This window comes from Equus quagga, chromosome 2, assembly GCF_021613505.1.
Source record: "Equus quagga isolate Etosha38 chromosome 2, UCLA_HA_Equagga_1.0, whole genome shotgun sequence".
Lineage (NCBI taxonomy): Eukaryota > Metazoa > Chordata > Mammalia > Perissodactyla > Equidae > Equus > Equus quagga.
The window spans coordinates 45,079,739-45,101,485 of NC_060268.1; the positions used below are offsets into that span (position 1 = coordinate 45,079,739).

Below are 21,747 nucleotides of genomic sequence, written 5' to 3' on the forward strand. Positions count from 1 at the left end.
TGCTTTTGTTTTCATTTTTGTTTTGAGAAATTTATATTTTAACAAATGAGGAAAGATAAGCTATGGGGAGGAGGTTATTTTAAGGATGGAACAGACTTGCACACACTCGTATGATAGAAAGGTTGACAATAACAGGAACAGGGTGAGAACGGTGAGATCACAGTCCCCATGGAGGCAGAAGTGGTGACTATCCATGAAATATGATTTAAATGAATTATTTTAATAATGAGTCAGAATCATCTAAGTGCCCAAATCAAATAGTTTTCAAAGTTGGAAGAAACATTTGCCATTTTGATATGTCTGGATACCATTTGGGGATTCTTAAATATTCTTACAAATAATCAGGACTGAGCCTAAGTCTGTGTAAGCGGAAACGCTGTCATGGTGGACAGCAGTACAATCCTATGGCTTCAGCAACTGTGGAGCTGCTACAGAATTAAATCCCAGGAGCATCGTGATTGGAGCTAGAAAGGAGGGACCTACTAGTCAATATTTAAAAACAAAAACCAAAACCCTAGGGGGCTGGCCCGGTGGTGTAGTGGTTAACTTCGTGCACTCTGCTTCGGCAACCCAGGGACCACAGGTTTGGATCCCAGGCATGCGCCTACACACCACTCTTCAAGCCATGCTGTGGAGGCATCCCAAATACAAAATAGAAGAAGATTGGCACAGAGGTTAGCCCAGGGACAATCTTCCTCAAGCAAAAAGAGGAAGATTGGCAACAGATATTAGCTCAGGGACAATCTTCCTCACCAAAACAGAACAAAACAAAAAACTCTAGACTCATAAAATCTCTGCATTGGAAAAGACTATATGCCCCAACCCCCCTATTTTTAAAACACTTAAGGGACTTGAACAACATTGGGCAACATCACAAATCTCTAAACAAGTATAGGAATTTGCTAACCTGTTCACTACACCATAGACATCAAGTTCCCGACAAATTCTAACACAGATTTGTGAGTCAAACTCAAATAATACCTTTAGATAAAAGACAATCTCATATTCAATCTGCTTGTATTATAGCTTATACACTTAAAACAAAACCTCAGCATTTTTAGCTGGAGAGAAAGAAAAAAGTACAAGGAAGATCCTATTGTCCTTTAAAGTATGTTAGTGCGAGGTGGATTATTAGTACTATTCGTTATTACATTAAGTAAAGACTTTCTACAAGGATATATAATTTGATATAAGTAATCAGAAAGATAGGAACGTGAAGTAAGATTCCAGGGGCAGGAAGAGGTCAGTCAGTTATAGCAAATAATGAGGATTCTAGTTCAGGTTTGAGATTCCCAAGGAAATCAAGAAGCTTCTTTACTTCTCCAGCCTCTCACTACACTCTGAACTTCCAACTATTGCCCTGACCACCCCTGACCAATGATATTCATGAGTTCACAAATGGGAACCAAGAAGCATACGTGACACCATGTAGATGCCTCTAGGCCAGCCATTCCCATCATACGTGAAGAGGGTCTCTGTTCATAGCATCATTTCCTTTAACATTCTTTTGAAATCCTGTATCCTCCAGAAAGTCCTCTGATCCTTCCACTGAAGAACTGAGATGGACTATTGAACCAGTACCCAAAATCATCCTTTTCAAAAATCTAAGCCTACAAACTAGGAAGTGGCTCAGGGATGGGCCATTGTAAAGCTCTGCACAGCTCTGTGTGTAACAGTGGGGGTGACTTGGCTTTGTCTCCTCCATCTTAAACCATGAGCTCCTAGGAGGCCAAGGCAGAGACTCTGGGTTGCCTACCTATATCTTTTCCCCCGTTTTTTGTTTCCTCCTTTCCTCCTTACTAACAGTATCCCCAATGTGCGCAGCTTAAAAACTATCATTTCTCAACTTCCCTTGAAGTTGAAACCAGGAGACTAAGGAGCATGTCATTGGGTAGGACTTCAAGGAAACCTATTTAAAAGGAGCCAGCTCAGTCAGGAAGTGCACCATTTTTGTCCTTGCCCTTCCTCTTCCTGCTGCCTGGAAAATGGACATGATGTGGGATGCTCCCAAGGCGGTGCTGCAATCTTGAGTGAGCCCGAGGATGGAAGCCATGTGTTAAGGATAGGCAAACAGAAAGATGGAAGAAACCTGGGTTATTGATGACTGTGGGACCACCATGCGGTCCTGGCCTATTTACCTACAAACTTCTTTCACAAGAGCAAAAAAACCTCTGTCTTATCTAAACTCCAGTTATTTGAGGCTTTGTGATAACCTAATCCAAAGAGATACAGAGGCCTCTTACAGTGCTCTGCAGATGGCAGTCAAGGAGTCAGGACTCCTTTGTGGCTCCCTTGCTACCAGATGAGAGCTCTAGATTTTGGACTAGAATCAGTTCAGTGACTCTTAAATGGATTTTTCCTATATTCCAGCAAAAGCAACATTTTAATCCTTATTATCTGAAAGCAGAGCCTTTATACAATAACACTTTAACTGAAAGTCTCATATTTGATGACTTTGAATGTCCTAAACACAGCTGAGAATACAGAAGTAGGTGCCCAGAGAGACTCATAAAACTTAAGTTAACACAAAAGCTCAGGCTTGTGCTTTTCTCTTAGGGCAACACCTTCATTCAGAACCCATCTACTCTTGATTTAGATACAGTTGTAACAGGTTGTCCTCTTAGAAGCTCAGAAGCCCAAATCCAAGCGATGGGTTCTCCTAGAGACAAGTTCACTGTCAAAAGCAAAGAGTGAGAGCTGAAAGAATCTGAAAAATTATAAAAGTAGAGACAGGCTAGCTCAAAACGCTCAACCATTTGGGGACTCAGAGTTCAGGGGAAGCTAACCCATCACACTCATTAGCTATTGAGGGTGTGCCCTGGGTCCCAGAGCAATACAATGACTGTTAGAATGAAGGCTCCATTTCCACCAGAAGAAAAAGGAGGTTACATTCTAATCCATATCCACTCCCAGGTATATACCAAAGAAAGCCAAAAACACATATCCATGCAAAAAAATTATACATGAATGCTCACTGTAGTCCAAATGTCCATCACTTGATGAATGGATCAACAAAATGTGGTATATCCATACAATGGAATATCATTCGGCCATAAAAAGGAATGAAATGCTGATACATGCCATAACCTGGATTAATCGTGGAAATATTATGCTAAGTTAAAGAAGCCAGGCACAAAGGATCACATATCATATGATTCCATTTACACAAAATGTCCAGAATAGGCAAATCCACGGAGACAGAAAGTAGATTAGTGGCTGCCAGGGGCTGGAGGGGGTTGACAGAGAGTGACTGCTAACGGATATGTGGCTTCTTTTCAGAGTGACGAAAATGTTCCAAAGCTAGATGGTGGTTATGGTTGCAAACTTCTGAAAATATATGAAAAACCACTGAATTGTACACTTAAAGGGTGAATTTTATGGTATGTGAATTATATCTCAATAAAACTCTTGTGAAGAAATAAAGCATAGATCAGGGCTGGCCCGGTGGCATAGTGGTTAAGTTTGCACACTCTGCTCTGGCAGCCCAGGGTTTGTGGGTTCAGATCCCAAGTATGGACCTACACACCGCTCATCAAGCCATACTGTGGAGGCGTCCCACATCCAAAATAGAGGAAGACGGGCACAGATGTTAGCTCAGGGCCAATCTTCCTCACCAAAATAAATAAATAAATAAAGCATAGATCTAGAGAAAAAAAATTGGCATTTCCCTCTCAAAAAAAATTATTTTCAATCAGTTATCAAGCATCTCTGAAGAGAAAGAAGTACGTAGTCTTCATTATACAGAGATTTTTATGTAAAATATTTTAAAAGGAAAAGCTTCAGTTAGCTGAAAAATCCAAGATTTCCTAGTGATGTCAACTAAACGAGCTTGGCTGCACTAGGATTCCTACCGGTGAGTGTTGCCAGCATCTGTGGGCACCTCATTCAGAAGAAACAGGCCCCTTCTTAGCTCTCTTAAACAGTTGGGTGATGACTCACAGAGTTTCTGCCCTCTCACTTTTTCAGAGTTGCTCAGTGTGTGTAGGAAGTATTAACTCACCAGCAGGTGAGCCACCTCAAAATCCTTCTGGAAGTCAGCAGGGTATAAATCATAAATAAATATCTTACCCGTGAGTATGCACATTATGCTTCCTGGAGGCCTCCAGGATCAATCCTCGCTCCTTGACAGGACCCAAGGGCCTCCCACAGCAGTGCTGACGTCCTACCTCTTCCTTCCTCTTCCTTCTTCCTCTACACCCTCTCCTCCCCCTTTCTTCTCCTCCTCCTCTTCCTCCTTCTTTTCATAGCTGATAGCCTAGTCAGGAAATCATAGTCTTGCTTTTTATGAAGGGAAGATTTGGAAATTCACCACACATGAGATTTATTTCATGTTGGGTTTGCTGCCTGGCTCTCTCCCCCTCCTCACCGATCATCTTCCTTGCTCTCTGTGCAATACATTCTGAACATTCCCTTCCCAAAAGCTTCCTATCGCTGGACTAGGCACAATGATATGGTGCTTGCAGTCTTAGCCTTTATTTTCACAGAATTTTGCAACTTATTACTGCTTGTCGTAAAAGATAAAGAATTTAAGATCTGGTGTTGAATAAGCGTTTCTTCGTTTTTAAGCGAACAGCTTATAGCTACTTCAAATGAGTTAACATATTTTTTAAACTCATCTCTGTATTTGAAGAGATTGAGAAGAGATACTTGAAATAATAGAGAGGTCCTGAGAGTTCAGCATCATGCAGACAGGCCTGTGTTAGCCCCCATGCGCTGTCTAGTCATGATGTCTATGTTGGGAAGTCGAGAGGGCACAGATGCAGTTAGAGGTACTCTGAAATGTTTAGGTGTTTATTTCAAACTTTCAGTACTTCCAAGATACTTTATTTTCAAATCAAAAACTCTTTCCAAACATCTCTTCATTTAGCTAGAATAAGTATCTTTAACATCATTTCAGAAACCAAAAGAAAGCCAACATAAAAATAGATGAGCCTCTGGTCAGGGTTCTCCTCCAACCCACAGGCAGGTTCCATCCCTGGCTGAAGCTCCAGGCCTCATTGTGCTCTCCAGCAAAGCCAGTGGAGGCAGTGGGCAGGAGAAAGGGGACTCTGTCTGCCCAGGAATATCCCTCCACAGTCCATACCTTCTCTCATCTGCTCAAGGGTAATCACATATGACTAGTTTTGACTTTTAGAAGCTGAGTTGAAGTTGAATGATGAAAGAAAAACCAAGAGTCTGAAAAGATGTCATCCTTTCTAGCCCTAAATAAGCTAGCTGTATACTAGAATGAACCAAACGTCAGGCAAAAATGCATACATTATTCTCTAATAGAAATACATCAGCCAAAACTATAGGTTTTGCTTTCTGAAACAACATACACGCTCACACTTACAGACATGCACCCACACCCTGGGGTGAGTTGTCACAGGGTGGCTAATCTTAGTTAAGGCTCTCTCACTTTCCCTGAGGAAGTGGTCTGTCTTGACGGATCTCAGCATCTCCAGCTACACAAGAAGTGGAAGAACATGTTTCCAGACTGAGGACCAGGATCCCCATGTACTGGGAACATCCACCTCCTGGGGGTCGGGCTTGGGGAAGCAGCTTTGTTCAGGTGAGGAGAGCAGCTGTGAGACAGAAGAGAGCAACCCGAAACAGTGCAGGGAAGGAGATGGCCTTCTCCCAGGGTCAGGTGACGTCAGGGAATTGTCTACCAACAGAGGAACGGCCAGAAGCACGGCCCTTCCTCTAGGACACTGTGCTGCCGCTGAGGATCAGCAAGTACTGACACACGAGGGTGCCCTAATCTGCAGTCAGAGAGAAAAACGCATGTTGAAGAACTGCATGCATGCCACCGTCTTCATCTGTGTCCACAAGTGTGTCTGTGTGTGTGTATAGAAGTGTGCAAAGCTTAGGAAGAAGTCTGAAAGAACACAAAACAGACTGCCGATGCTGCCAATTACCCTAGAGAAGGGACGATCATCTTTCACCTTCTGCATTGTTCGAATTTTCCCCAAAATGAGTTTTATCTTTGACATTTCAGAAAAATGCAATAAAGAAAAATTAGATGAAGCAAAAACAGCTCAGAAAAGTTAGTCCTCATTGCTCTTCCTCCTTCATTCTTCCATTTTTAAAAAACATAAGTGAGAGAACAATCTCATTCACCAGGATTGGGGAGCCATTGCTAAAAGCACTGGGTAAATAAGAGTCAAAATATATCCATTTTGTTGAGTAAAGTACCTTGGTTTTCGGCAAATAGATATGCAAAACCAACTCGGTTTTTTCTAGAGCATATTTCCAGTAGATTATGTAATGATATCTGAGAAAGATATGTATTTTTTCCAAATGACGAACAAAACCTACTGAGAACACATTACATCTGCCCTTGGAACAAACTTAGTCTATTTGTTTAATGTTTACAAAATGCTATGGAGATGCAAAGGCCACCCTATAAAAAGCAGATTGTTATTAAGAAAAACAAAAAACAGAGGGTCTTCACTTAGTCTCAAGCTGGTAAAAATGTTGGCAACGGTGGGGGGAACTCAAATCTCGCGTGTTTTTGGTTTTCTTGATAAAGAGAAAGGTTTAGGGTCATAGATGAATTTCTAAATTTAAACCTCCACCCCCAGAGATACCCTTCTAGTTGCTGATTCAGTCTCATCTTCTGAAAACAGGGTCTTGGATAGGATTCTGCAAGGCAGTCAGGACAGCGGCTGCCTTCCTAGCTGTGTTTATTTTCTTGTTTACCGTGGGACACTCTCTATATATCACTTTCCCTGAACAAAAACCGTTTGGAGAGTAAGCACAACAGTATTCATTAACTGCTGTCTGTTCTTCAAGGGCAAGATATTGTTGCTGGGTTCAGTAGGGGAAAAAAGTTGAATGTAAGAGATGCTCATTGATTACAACCATGAAACCAGGCATTTACGTGATGACAAAAATTGGAAATGCATTGTGAGACATATCAACAAAGCAAGTTGCTTAATTGTTAACACACAACACCACAATAAAACTCTGCTAACTGGTTGCCACTTAACAAACTTGCTGCAGTCAGCAGGCTACTAGAATGCCCACGCTTTCTGCTGCCACCATTTGAATTGTGGATTTACCCCAAATCCTGCTATGTTTGTGCCACACCTGTTTATGGTGGTTGTAATTGCTATTGAAATCACATCATTTAAGTAGCCATTAAACAAACTGATAAAATGTGAGTGTCGATTTTTGAAAAAGTGAGTCACTTCTATGAAAATTAAGTCAGAAGATTTGGAAAGACTTTATGAAGACAAGTTGCTTTTAAAAATAATGTTAAATTAGATGTGGATAAAAGAACTCTAAAAGATTTTTAAAATGAAACGGATTCTGTACTCAGATTGCCTTGACGATGTCTCTAAGAGCTCATCTCATTTTGAAGATACTGAAAGGAGGAATGCAGATGAAAAAGTCTGGGTAGAATTTATGCAAGACTGATGAAAAGAGATATTAATCCTACTATGTATAAAATTGAGAGAAAAGGCCTTGAATCTACAACACAAAAAGCACATTTTTGTAAGTTTAACTTAAGTGTGAAAAGTATATACGAAACATTTTCATCAGAGAAGAAGCCTTGTACTATATAATGTTTTAAAACACTCCATTCTTTACCACCCTCAAAAATCAGCTAAAATCTCTCTGCCTAATGGGACAATTGTTAGTTAAGAATGTCCAATCACTTGACTTGACCCCCAAAGTGCACCCCAGGCCCAAGGCTCTCCCCAACTTTGCCTGCCTGCTGGACATCTCCCTCTCATCCAGAGTGCTCTCTGCAACTTCAAGCTCTACATATTGAAAATCAAACCTCTTACCATCCCTCTCAACACTGCTTCTCCTCCTGTGGTCCACCATGTCTTTTACTGGCGTGGCCCCCCACTCCACCTCAGGCCCTTACCTCACAACCTCAGGCAGGTTGGACTGGGATCTGCCCTCCCTCTTTGCCCCTTCATCAAATTTTTCTTCTGCAATATCTCTATTTGTGTTTCTTTACTTCACCCCCTCTATCAAGACCCTAATATAGACACTTCTCACCTTGACTATCGCTGTAATAGCCTTTGAAAGGGATTCCCCACCTCCAGTCACTCCCTTCTCTAGCACAAATGAATCCTCATGCCTCTGCTCAAGCATCTAAACTCCTTAGCCTGATGTTTAAGGCCTTCTATAACCTGGTTCAAGTCTTAGTTTAGTATCCGCCAGTCCTTTCCAACCAGCTTCTACTCTAACCAAACTAAAATCAATGCCCTATCTTATATATAACCTATATTTCCTTATCTATGTGCCCTCCATTTGGAATACCTTTTTTTTATATTCCCTGTGGTTAAACTTCTATCCAATCTTAGGGACCATCTCAAATACCACAATCTTCCCTCGAAGCCTTCTCTGATCACCCAGCTGTCTCTACCTCTCTAAGTAGAGATCTCTAAGTTGCCTCTACCTCTTAGAGTTCACTATGCTGATGTATTTGACTATTTTCTATAGGTATGTATCATTTTCTACCTTGTATTATGATTATTCATCTCCTAGTTTCAACTGAAAGCTACAACAGCAGAGTTTTGCAAAGAGTAGTTCCATGAAATAGCAGTTCCATAGAAAGCTGAGCAGTAAGTCTGAAAATGCTGCCCACTATAGTCCCCACCTTAGAAACTGTCGTGGGGATGGAGAAAAATGGATGGGTATGAGAAATGTCATAAAGGTGGGACTGACAGGACTTGATAACTGAAGGCTGTGTGGAGTAAGACAAGGTGAGTGGTCTAGAATGACTCTCGGACAACTGGGAGGTGCCACTGGGTGGAGGTGCTGGGTATCCAATAGGATGTTTGGTTTGCAACAGCTGAATTTAACATCTTAGTGGAGAGGGGAAGTAGGAAGATAAAACGCCAAACCCATGACTCTTTCTCAGTTCTCATCTTCCTTGACTCCTCCATGGGTTCTGACAATGTTTCGTCCATCCTTCTCTCCTCGAAACTCTCTCCTCCCTCTCCCTAGATGACCCTGTCTTCTCTCCATCCTGCTCCTCGTGCTGCTGTTCCATCACCGATGCCTGTTGTTCCTCCCTTTCCATGGAATACCAATTGTGGCACACCCAAGCCCTCCTCCCTTCCTGCTCTACACTCTCTCTTTGGTAGCCTTGTCTATTCCCTGAGCCTTGATGACGATAGTAACGGAAATAGTTTCTCTTCAGTCCTAACCATTCTGTTTTCTGCTGGAGATTCCCACCTGGACGCTTTGAGGGCAGCTTCATGCAGCACAGGCAAAATGGCACTCACTCCTGGCCCCCAAACCCCTCCTGCCTCCTCACTTTCTCCTCTTATGGATCTCACATCTTTCCCCATTTCTCTTGCCACTGCTTTTGTTCCAATAGTTCTTCTCACCTGGCCTCTGTTTCTTCAGTCTCCCTTCTTTTGGATCCTCTCTGAGCATTGCAACCCATATAATTTTTCTAAAACATACCTCTGAGTTTGTCGTTCCCCTATTATAAAAAAATATTCAATAGTTTGCTGTTGGAAAACCCAACTTTTCAGACACACACAACTTTGCTATAGCATCAGTCCATCTTATTTTCCCTCTGATCTCCTACATAGACCTCATGCACTGTCCAACCAAGTCTTCCCCAAATGCATCCTCCACTTTCCCACCCCCGTGTCTTCACTCCCGTCATTCTCTTTGCAGAGAATGCTTTTCCTTCATCTCTGCCCTTTCTCAAGACTTAGTTAAGATGCCTCCTCCTTCATGAAAACTACTCTAATCATCTCAGATGGAAGGAGTCCCCTTGCCCCCCGAACTCCCACATGCTTTACCTGTATCACTTTGGTGTCATTTATTACACATCACCCTGTATTACAGTAATTTGTGTGGACGTCTTTGTTCTCTTTTCATCCTGTAACCTCTTCATGCAAGAATTATATCTTATTCACAAAAGGTAGTGAAAGAGCGCTGGCCTGGGAGTCAGGAGACCTGAATTTTAGTTCTTGCTCTGCCGCTGATTAGCCCTGTGACCTTGGATAGCTGAATTCACTGTGAAACAGAACTTTGTAGTCTAAAGTATCAGTCTGAGTCCTGAGTCCAGGGTTAAAGGAACCATGATTTAAGAAGAGAGGAGAGGGAGGGGAATGCCTTTCAAGGACCTAGAGTTGGCACTAGGGTAAAAAAAAAAAGGGAAAAAATTACATTTGAATTATACATTTCACCATTTCCTAATAAATGATTCATATAAATTATTATCTGATGACAGTGAAGGAAAAAATCCAATTTCTGGGGTTGTCTTTAGAACATGCAGGAATTTTCTTCAAGTTGCTTGCTTCCTGTCACTGCTTCTCCTCCAACTAGAGGAAGTTTCCAACCCCAAGACAGGCTCTGTTCTTAAAAGGTACTCATAAGATAGTTGTTAAAACTCTTAGTGCATTTCCCTATGGAAATAAAGGTACCAATAACGGTAGATACCACGCTAGCCTGTCACGCCATTTAGCCCAGAGTGCGCCTGAGTTAAGGTCAAGTCTGCTGCTAACGTGGACACAGCTGATCTGCAGGTGAGTCATAGCAACATGTGGCTGCTTTGCCCCATTCTCATGCCATCACTTGATCTGGATGTGGAAGCCATAGGAGTATTGTTTGGGTGGGGGTGAGAGAGTGAACTGTAATTTTTAGAGAATCTGTGGATTTAAAAGAGGAAAAAGAAGAAAACTTGAGAAAATTAGACGTAGCTTAGATTTTTTTCAGGAGCCAAATGACTCAATTCTTTATTCTTCCCTTCACTATTACCTCCTAATGCACATCCCAAATGTTCTGTGCTTCAGAATCACATAGGGAGCAGGTTTCTGGGCCCCAGACTCAGAGATTCTGATCCAGTAAGTCTAGGACGGAGACTGGGAATCTGCATTTTTAACTGATGTAGACGGCCCTTAGCAAACTTTGGGAAATATTACAATGCAGATTCAATGAAGTAAATAAATATTACTCCAAAAGCAAGTGCTTTTCACTCTGCTGCACTGAGGGAAGAGGAAAGTGGACTAGTGGAGAAGTGGTGGACAACTTCAGAGAGGAGGGCAGGCCTGCCCTGGGGAGCACCATAGGAAAGGTTTAGGGAAGAAACTTCCACTGGGGTGGCACTGCTGGCCAGGAGAAAGAATGCCCAAGGGACAGGGTGAAACGCCCAAATCAAATTTAGCCTACTTCAAATTTTTCACCCAAAGTCACTCCTGGACCTTTGAAAGTTCATTTTCCTCCCTCCATCTGGGACCTACTATGTGACAGGCTCTGTGCTAAGCTTTTTACATGTATTTTTTCACTTAATCCTCTCCTTAACCACATGAGAAAGCTTATCAACTTTTAACGCTATTTCTCTGGGAAAATTCATTGCCCTAAAGAACCGAGGTACAAACTAACTTCTGACCCATGGTCTGTGCTAGTCCTGCAGCTCCACTGCCCTCAAAAACTCTGCAACTTTGTTAGGATGGGAAAAGGCTCTGTGAGCTGGGAGGCAGGCCCCCCCTCACAGGTCTCGCTCAGCCCCCGTACTCAGTCCTGTTACATAAAAGAAAAAGCCCTGGCATGTGGCCCAAGAAGAAAACATTCTCAGCTTCTCTCCCAAGTATTCGGAATTGGAAAATGGAAAACAAAGGAGTTAGAAATTTCTTCTTGTTCCAATGCCACAGGTGGTATACAAATCCAGCCGCCTTTAAGGGCAGCCAGGTGACATAAGTGAGTGAAAGTGGATGGGACTGTGACGTGGTACCAGCTCTGGCCATCAGTCGATGTGTGGAATAGCCAGCCTGGTGCTGCCAGCTCTTCTGAGAAGCCAGAATTTCAGAGTTTTACATGGAATTTCTTGGTTTTTAAATGTTGGAAATTAATCCAAAAGAATTCTTTTTTCTAATCTGACCAAACCAAACATATCAGTAAACTGTTGGTTGATGTCCTCCGTGTTCCAGCTTCTTTCTGGGTAGGCACTGCCTGCACGGTGCATTCTTTTCCCTCTCTCTCCCTCCCTCCCGCTCTCGATCCCATCAACCTCCCACAGGCAATATAATTTCCATCTCCTCCCAAGAGCTGCCTTCCGGCCTCATTTGCCTTCAGAATCCTTGGCTGCCAGTGTCTGACCCTGACAAATGGTAGCAGCACTTTAAACTTCATTCCATCTTTGCCCAGCCTTAAACGTCTCCATAGGTGGGCTGCCCTCTCCTTTGTGCCCTTCTGCTGTGTCCTCCCTCCATCACCACCTCTTTGGTTGCTGGTTGCTTTTGGAGTTCCCATTAACTTGCTTGAGCCATCTGTCCCCCCTTTTCTTCAGAGGCAGTGATGGGAAGAGGATGGATGGTTGATATTGGGGGGGTCTCTGAGCATTATGGACCCTCGATCTGCATCCTTGCAGGGTCCCAAGGAAGTGACAAGGCCTCCCAAGGGGAATGGCTGGAGGGGCAGCTAGGGAGGCTGGATTCTCAGCAAGGGGCTCCCAGAATGGGTAGAGATTCTAGTGTGAAAATGGAGGTCTAGACATGGGGGTGCCCCCAGTCTTTAGGGGACCATCAATATCCTAAACAATGAACTGAATGTCACAGGCCTTTCCCCCATTTAGGGGCACAAAATAAGCCCCCTGACTCGCTATGTGATCCTGGTTAGAGTTGGGGGACAGATAATGACCAAAATTGAAATTATTGCCAGCCAAGCAGGAAAGGGTTTGGTGTTGGTTTCATGTAATTTTAAAAATATATTTTTAAATGACATTTCGTATACACCTGAGTTTATGGTTGTAAATTTATACTTACTTAGCATCATTACTGCGATATCAATACATTTCATATCATCTCAACCAATGTTCTCAATCAAAAATGCAGTTTTTTGAGGCCTCTCGACTTTTCCAAATACTGCCTTGCAAACTCTCCTGTTTCGGATGCAATCTTTTCATGTAATGGCTATTTGTGGGCAGCACTGAAGTCTGTATTTTTTGGTCAACATGATCTTGGTCAATGCAAATTTGGCCAGACGCCCCCAAGATCCAAATTTTGTATTTTTTACGAGAGGAAAAGAAACCCCAGCCACCTCATATCACTGTTGCTGGAGAGCAGGGTGTGGAATAGCCTTGACTCATGAGCCGTGTGCATCATTTAGATCACTCTCCTCATGATGGAACTGTTGTATTAGAAAACAGGGTCGGTTCAATCCAGTCCATGGGATGACATGTTATTGGCTTTGGAGTAATATGATATTAGAAGGGAGAGAAGCCATATTGGGGAACTGACCCAAAGGGCTGTGGAAGATGAATGAGATGGGGGTCAGTCCATGCACATCGTACAAGTCCTGGCCCAACGTGGACATGTTGCCATCCACAGGGACCTCCTTAAACTAAAGGGTGAAACTGGCAAAGCCAATGCACTTTGGGCTCCTCGTCACTCTTCTTTGCTCTCTTTTCCCTTACTGCCATTTTGTAAAGACAATTTTCCTATTAGAAAAAAAGCTTTTATTCTGTCTTTTAAGAAAAGTATAGACACAGCATTTTAATCAAATAGAGACATTTGGCATAGCATGTTTAGTTCAGGGAGTAAGGGAAGGTGAAACAAGATGTGGGTAGAAAATAGAGTGCTGTACACAGAACTGGGAGTTCCTCTCTGGGCTCCACCACTAAGTTGCTGTGTGCCTCAGGGCAGGTCACTTCACAGCTCTGAATCTCCATTTCCTCAACTGTAAAATGAAGGGTTTGGACTTGGTGATCTCTAAGACTCATTCTTCTGGTTCATGCTCTAGTGGTCAGGGGTGGGCAAGGACTGGTAATACCAAGGGATGTGCAAGGGTTTAAGGAGAATAACAACAACAGGTCAAATCTGCCAGGATTTTCTAAGTTCTAGCAGAATCTACTTCTACATCTACTGCAAGAAAGAAACAGGAAAGGGGGCTGGCCCCGTGGCCGAGTGGTTAAGTTTGCGCGCTCCGCTTTGGTGGCCCAGGGTTTCGCCTATTTGAGTCCTGGGTGAGGACATGGCACCACTCATCGGGCCATGCTGAGGTGGCATCCCACATGCCACAGCTGGAGGGCCCCACAACTGAAAATACACAACTATGTACCGGGGGGGCTTTGAGGAGACAAAGGAAAAAAATAAAATCTTTAACAAAAAGAAACAGGAAGGAAAATATAACACCCTCAATGCCAAATTGTAAGTTTTGGCTGGAATTATATCCTCCCACCCATATTACCTCCCTTTTAACCATCAATAACAGAACCGAGGGAAATCAGTAGAGCAGAAAGCCATCTCCATTGGCTGTGGTGACGCCCACCACTCAGGTCTGCCTTTATTTTGCACGAACCATGGAACTGCCTCCTCAGGGGTTTCCTGGCTTTACAAACCTCCCTCGTCAAGGTTAGAGTTTCCACACTGTCTACGTGTGTGGCAGGGCCTTTTTCTCTTAGCACTTTTGTCCAGAGAGCACAGAAAAGGGTTAACTCTTGCTGCTTCTACAGTCCTCAGGGTGGATGCCAAGCCCCAGCCCGGCCCAGCTGGCTAGACCACAAGAGCAATGCCACGTTCTCAGAATCCCGGTTACCATCATTCACCCGGGCCTGCCCCCTGGACCTGCCCACACCCTGCCCCTCGCTGGAATCCTACACCTGGCTGCAGTTCCACAACCAGATTCTTTTCTCACCGTCTCTCTAAAATTGGCCACCTGTGCCCGTGCGCGGAGAACACCCCCCTTTCTGCTTTACTGGTGAAGCCAGCTCAGTGTTAGGGAGAGGGTGCTAAGGATATTCCTTCTCCTCTCTATTAACACAAAGATGTTAAAAATATTTCCTTCAGGAAACTCTCTTGAATCTGTTTTCTAACCAAAAGAGATCCTAATAGAAGGAGACTTCAGACCAGCGGGAAAGGACATCTGGAGTCTCAGGATCTTAGGCGGCCATTTTGTTCAAATTTTTCTTTTGTTTCATTTGTTCTTATTTTAAATATAAGAAAATGAGGCCCAGAGAGGTGAAGTGACTCACCCAAGATCACACAGCTGATTAGTGTCAGAGCCATTACTTTAACCCAAATCTCATAACTCCTAGACCTGTGCTTTCCTGCATTAAAGATACTTGAGGCAGACAGAACTCGGTGGTACCATGGACCACATCTAGTCTAGACAATAGACAGTAGACAACGCTAGTCTATTGGTTCAGTATTAAGCTACAACATTGCACAAGGGAGGATGGATGGTAAGAGTACACTGTGAGATTTCCAAAGGAAGTAAAGAAAACCCCTCAACTCAAATTCATGTTTGCACACAAAGCTGATGAGTCCAATACCCAAGAACGTCCATGTGGACGAACACCTTGCAATAAATGTTCTTGGAGACTGTTATGGGTTGAATTACATCACCCAAAAAAATAAAAGTTGAAATTTTAACCCCCAGAATCTATGAAAGTGAGCTGATTGGGAAGTAGAGCCTTTGCAGGTGTAATCAAGTTAAGATGACGTTATAGTGGATGAGCGTGGGCCCTAATCCAATGACGGGTGGCCTTATAAGAAGAAGGAAATTTGGACATGCACATACAAGAGAGAAAGCCACGGGAAGATGGAGGAAGAGATTGGAGGGAGGCATCTACAATCCAAGGAATGCCAAGGATTGCTGGCCACCACCAGAGGCTAGAAGAGGCAAGGAAGGATCCTCTCCTAGGTCCTTCAGAGAGAGCACGGCCCTGTCGATACCTCGGTTTCAGACTTCTAGCTCCAGAACTGCGAGAGAACAAATTTCTACTGTTGTAAGCCACCCACCTTGTGATACTTGTTACAGAAGCCTTAGGAAACTAGTATTGTCAGGGGAAATGGCTGGGCTGGGCGAGGCTGAAGTGAGGAGAAGGAAATCATGCAAATGAATGCAAGCAGGCAAGTTCTACAGGTTGGTCCTATAATAGAGCTATCCCGCCCAGGGTGGTCCTCTCTATAATCCATTCACAAACTTCCAGAACTGCCTGTCTCGCTCAGAGGTGGAGTGTGAGGGTGGGAAGAAGACAAGCCTTGGAGTGAGCCAAACCTGGATTTGAATCCTGTCCGCTACTTACTTAAGTTGTAAAATGTAGGGTAGATAACGTGCTCTTGAGGTCTCCGTGTCCTCATTTGGGGATGGGAAAGGGAACTAATGTTTAAAACACCTCCCACGTGGAGAAAGGAGCCCTTGAGTCATTAAATGCTGGTGCTGGGGGCCACCTTCACGGTCATCCAGACTAATCCTCTCCTTTTAGAGATGAGCGCACTGGTCATGCTATGTATTTTCCACACTCGCTACAGACTATGCTGGTCACCTGGGAGACCTGCAAGTGAATGTTTGTGGTTGGACGAAGTGACTTGGAAAGATCTCAGAAGGAAATGAGACTTAATCCTATGGTGGGAACAAAAGTCACTATTTGGCATTAACAGACTACACCCACCTCACTACTTTGTTCAGATCGGGGTCTGGCTGTCCCATTCCTGACTCAGTATCTCTCAAAGAACGGTTTGCTGGCCTACCTTCCTTGAGAGACCCTCAGGAGGTTCAAAGTCTGATCTTAAGGAAAGCAACTGAAAAATAGTTGTTCAGGATTCGTGAAGTATTTTCAACTGTGTATTTGATTCTACATCATAAGACCGAAAGAATAGTCATTTTTAAAAAAGGATGTTTAACCCAGAGTCAACTCAAACTTAGAGTAGATGGCAAATACAGTCGCTACTGTGAAGATAAAATATGCAAGAAAACAAAATAAAGAGTAGCTATAACTACGCCATTTTTACACTAAAGGAATACAGTACCTTCCATCTCACCTAAGGAACTGCCTTTCTTTCTTGCCCTGCTTCATTGCTCATTGAATAAATAAGTAATATTTACTCACTCAGGGCCTATCTCCGCTCACTAGGATGTAAGTTGCACCAGGGCTGAGACCTGGTCTGTTTCATTCGTGGATGAATCCCCAGGGCCTGCAACAGTTTCTTTTGAAAAATTGGTTTGCATTACATATTTGTTGAATAAATGAGCAAATGAATAAACAAGTAAGTTTGGGCAAGGAGGGAAGCAGTCATGTGACGTGGATAAGGAAGTAGAATACGTGGCTGCGTTTTGCCGACAAAATTCGCCCCTATGTCCTCTAGCCATTGAGAACATCTCTCTCACTTGTCTGCTCTGATTCCATCATCACCGAGCAACCTTTGATTGAAATCTTCCTATGTGCATTTTCCCACAGATGGGAATACAGGGATCACAATTTTGGTTCACTTGGGGTGATAATTTTCACTGTAAATTAATAGGTTGGCATTTCATTTTTTTTAATTGGCTCACATCTCAAAAGAATTCTGAGGAACAGAATCTCCACCAGGATGGAAACGCGTGGTGAAAAGAACAAAGAATGACACCCAGGAGCCTTGGGTTCCGGAGCTAAGTCTCTCCCATGCGGCCTTAAAAAATCACTTTTCTGGCCTTCAGTTTCCCCATAGAGGCATTGAACTCAATAACTTCCAAGTCCTTTCCGTCTTTCAAAGTTAGGACTCTATAAAAATTAATAAAGTAGGCTCTTCCATGTATTTTGATTTCCTAAGAGAGATGTTAACTGGCATCTCACATCACTGTCTACTGGCAATACGGGGTTGTTCATTTGGGTCACAGGGTACGCACTTTTCCTGGGGTCATTTATCATCGCCAGGAAAAGACAGATGGTGTCCTCATTAAAAATCTAAAATGCCAGCGGGGATGCTCCCTAGGGGAAATGCACATCACACAGCAACTCTTTCACAGTTAAAATTGTACAGGTGCATGGGTGTGGGGAGGTGGAAGGAGGTACAGAGGGGAAGGAAAGGCGAGGCAGAGGGCAGAGGATGTCTAGGTGATGGCAAGGCAGGTGCAGCGAGCATGGGCTTGGAGAATCACTTGCTTTCCCATTAGGGCCTGGCAGACACTTAAGCTTGACAAATGAGAATGTGTCCATGAACTTTTGGTAGAAACATGAAACTATGGCCATTATGAGCCACATCATTGTGGAGGAGGGCAAGAGCTGAGTGTCCCATAAATTTATCTTCCTAGAGGCTTTAGTTATCCATTCGCCAAGGCTGTCCCAAGCCCGTTCTTTCTGTATCCCTTCCAGCATTCATTATCTGGCCTTCCTGGAGACCTTAATTTTCTGTTTGTGATACAGCTATTAGGCTAACTCTCAAATTTATGCCTTCAGATCAGACTTCTCACCTGAGTCCTAGTCTTGCATGATTGCCTACTTACAAATTAGTGTCACTGAGATATCATTACTTTAAACTTAATATGTCAAAAGTAAACTTAATATGTCAAAAGCTCCCCTTCCCAACTAGTTCTGTTTCTATCACTGGCATCGCTAATCCCACTCTGAATTTTAAATTTGAAGTTATTTTTCACTCCTCACAACCCATTATCAATAGTCGATCTCCGTAAATAATAATAACAAGCTCACCAATCTAGTCACTGCTCAATAAATGTTCACTATTCGGTTATTTGCATTACAACCTGAAATGATCTGATCAATCACCCAAAACTGTTGCTTCTCAGAGTCTCTTGCATTCATCTCCTTTCTCTCATCTCCACCTTAATCCATGTTCTCATCTCTCACGCCTAAACCCTCAGACCATCTTTCTTACTGGCCTCCCAATCTCTAATTTTTCCCTGTTCAATCCATCTCAAATAAATCCACCGACTGAGCTTTTTGAAACCACTTTCGTCAAGTCATAGTTTGTCTGCACACCTTGAGGGTTCTTGTTTGCCAATCAGAGCGTTTACAGACTCCTCATTCTGCATTTAAGAGCTTCGATCAACTGCTCCCTCCTCCCCAAGCCACCCATGATCTATATTTATCTTTATTTGACTCAGATTTGCTTGAGTACCAGCTATGACAAGAGAGCTAGCCACTCTCTCTATCATCACCACCCTCCGGCATCCCCCTCCTCTTCAAGTAAGCCCAGCTTATGTGATGCCACCCTGCAGCCACCACAATGATAGGAGAGCAGACAGGGATACCGGCTTTTGACTTTGCTCGTATTCTTGCCCTGCCAGGAAGCTCTTCCTTTCTGCCAATCCAGATCTGCTATCTCGTCCGAGATGTACCTTCTCCTGCAGGATTCCGGTGTGAATGAATCCCAGACCCAACAACCTTTCCCTTTTCCTGAATTCCCTCATCATTCTCACGCTCGACATCTACTGCTAAGTATTGTTCTCTTACTATTTCACATGCATTTGCTGGTCTCCCCAACTGAAACGTGAGCTCCAGAAGTGTGGGGGCTACATCTCCTATTCTTCTTTTACCCAGAGCTGGAACGGGCAAGGGCAGACGCAAGGCCAGTAAGGACCTTGATTTTGCACATAGCTCATAGACAAGGCCCACCTGCCACAGCATCGGCAATAAGGGCAAAAGAAAGTGCACCCAAGATCCAAGGCCAGCTCCCAGCACAAGGCTAGAGACTCAGCCTGCTTTGAGAAGTGTTTGTTAAATGCTGAATTAAATTTTTAAAAATAATTCAAGCCCCTCAGACACTATGTATTCCTCTAGCACAAAAATCTCTACTGAATTACAACGGCCAGTATAACCTACCAGGTCTCAATCACTAATCAGATTTGAAATTCTTGACTCTTCTTGGCCAGAATGCTAAGTCCAATGGGGACAAGAAGGCACCATCTTGGCTGTCTCTATTAGAAGGTACTCTCACACCTGGCAACTACCTACAAGTTAGCACCAGTTCATATCTTTGAACTCAAAGTTGTCTGACTCCAATACAAGCCAGATATCGTAGAGAAACCTGTAAGCTTGGCTCCGTTCCTCCCCTCGGTCCAGTTGCACAATGTCTTGTCCAAACCGAGACCCAAGCCAGGTGGTGTGCAGCCCCTCACAGAAAACAGAGATGTGCCTTTCCCCAGGAGTTCTTAGAAAGAGTGCAGATAGGGAAATGGACTTACCCTCACGTAGTAGTTCATGCCCATCCCCAACAGGTGCTGCAGAAAATGCTTGTCCTGCCTGCTCCCCGGGGTTGGCTCCCCAGGGCCAGGAAGGGGGCAAACATCTGGAGTTAAGGCGGCTGCCCTGTGCCCCACCAGGTCCGGCTGCGGTGGAGGTGCAGACACAGCCCTATTTAGACTGGTTTCAGGAGAAGCCGGGCTGCTGGGAGCTGGGTCCTGGCTTTCCTGGAGCTTCAGCCGGGGCACCTCTTTGGTACCCAAGCAAAAGTTTTTCAGACTCAGCAAGGTGGCTGGGTTGGCCAGCTTCACGCTGGCCATGCGAGGGATCAAGGTGCACAGTGGTGTGGGGCTCTCCTGGGACGCCAAGGTGGCATCTTCAGCCGGCAGATGAGGTGCCAGGGCGGGGTAGGGAGGCTGCGGCGAGCCCTTGTTCCCGACCGATCCTCCTGGGCTGCCTTCGTCCAAGGACGTGACGGACTCGTTGCGAAAGCGGCTGTACTTGGCCCTGTGCAGCATCCCGGGGTGCCCGAAGAGTCCTACATACAGCACGAGTCCTGCTAGGCTGTCCTGACCGCGTTCTCGCATAGCCTTGGCAGTGCCGAAACAGGATACTGTTGCATAAATCGCCTCGTCGTCTGCTAGATAAACCGAACGGAAAGCAAAAGCCTCAACGCCCCGTGCAACTCGCGGCAGCCACCTCTCCAACTCTGCTCTCGCCCTCGCCCGCCTCGACTCCCGGGCCTTTCAGGGTGACAGCCCAGAGGCAAAACGCCTCTCCAGCTGATTCCAGTCCCTCCCTGGCCCAGGCGGCAGCATCCAGCCTTCTCGCTTTGGATTCCTTGCTGGGAAAGCCCGGACCCAGGCCGGCGGCGGCGGGGATCGCTCACCGCCAACTCTTAGGCACAGAACCGGGCCGGGCACCGACCAGTCGGTCCCGCCGCATCGCCGGCGGTGCAGGAGCCTTGCAGAAATATTGAGCGCCCCCCACCCCCAACCTCTTCTTCTGCACACAGGAACTTTCAAACCTGCTCCCTCCGGCTCCCACAGGGCGGGGCACTGACTGGCCTATTAACCCTTTATTTGTTCCAGTGATTGCTCATTTTAAAAAGGAAAAAAGAAAAATGTATATAGGAGCCAAAGGCCGTTCTGCCTGAGTTCGTTGATTCTGATGGCTGCCCTCTCTTGGAAGATCTTGTCTTGCATCCCGTCTGGGCCACAAGCCAGGAGCACTAGTGACAGGCGCTGCTCTGCATTATTTCACGGGCTTGCATCCCTCGGTATTCCTCAGATCCCCTCCCAGCCTGCCCACCCTCACCCAGAGCCTCCCTCGCTCCTGGACTCCTCTCAGAGCTTCTTTCAGGAGCCCATCCGCAGCAGAAGGCTGAGATGTGCAGGATGACACGCAGTGTGTTGAAATTTTTATGAATGAACTTTGCTGAATGAATTTCTCTCTGTGTGTGCAAGCTAATAAATCTGTGAATGAAGCTGAGAATAGCTGTAATTGACTGATGGTCTCAGGGGTGCTTGGTTTTTATCCAATCAGGCGGCAGCTTGATGACTCATGCACCATAAATATACTAAACTAGTAGCCAGGAGAAATAAGGCTGGAGGGAGAGATTTTACTTTGTGATATCTGATGAAAGGGTTAAAAGGAAAGAAATCTTTACTATAAATCATCACTAAGCTGGGCAGCAGCAGGTTAAAAGGTCTATTTTCTTTTTGGTTGAGATGGCCAGTACAGCCAAGCAGAAGAGCTAAAAATTAGATGCATTGTTCCACGGGTATTAGGACATATGGTATACAACTCCTGTGGGAAGCCGTGATGCATTTTTCTTAGAAACATGGTTCTTTTTTTATTGATTGCTGGTTCCATCTCCCGTC

General features: G+C 44.4%; 1 protein-coding gene across 1 annotated transcript in view; it reads right to left on the reverse strand.

Annotated features, from left to right (window-relative positions):
• SHC4 (SHC adaptor protein 4) overlaps positions 1-21,126 on the reverse strand; it is a 124,526-nt gene extending 103,400 nt beyond the window's left edge. The window contains exon 1 of the mRNA XM_046654652.1: positions 19,867-21,126. Within this exon, the coding sequence (XP_046510608.1) occupies positions 19,867-20,451 (585 nt within the window). The 5' untranslated portion in view covers positions 20,452-21,126. The remainder of the gene's footprint in view (positions 1-19,866) is intronic.
• Between the last annotated feature and the right edge of the window lie 621 nt (positions 21,127-21,747).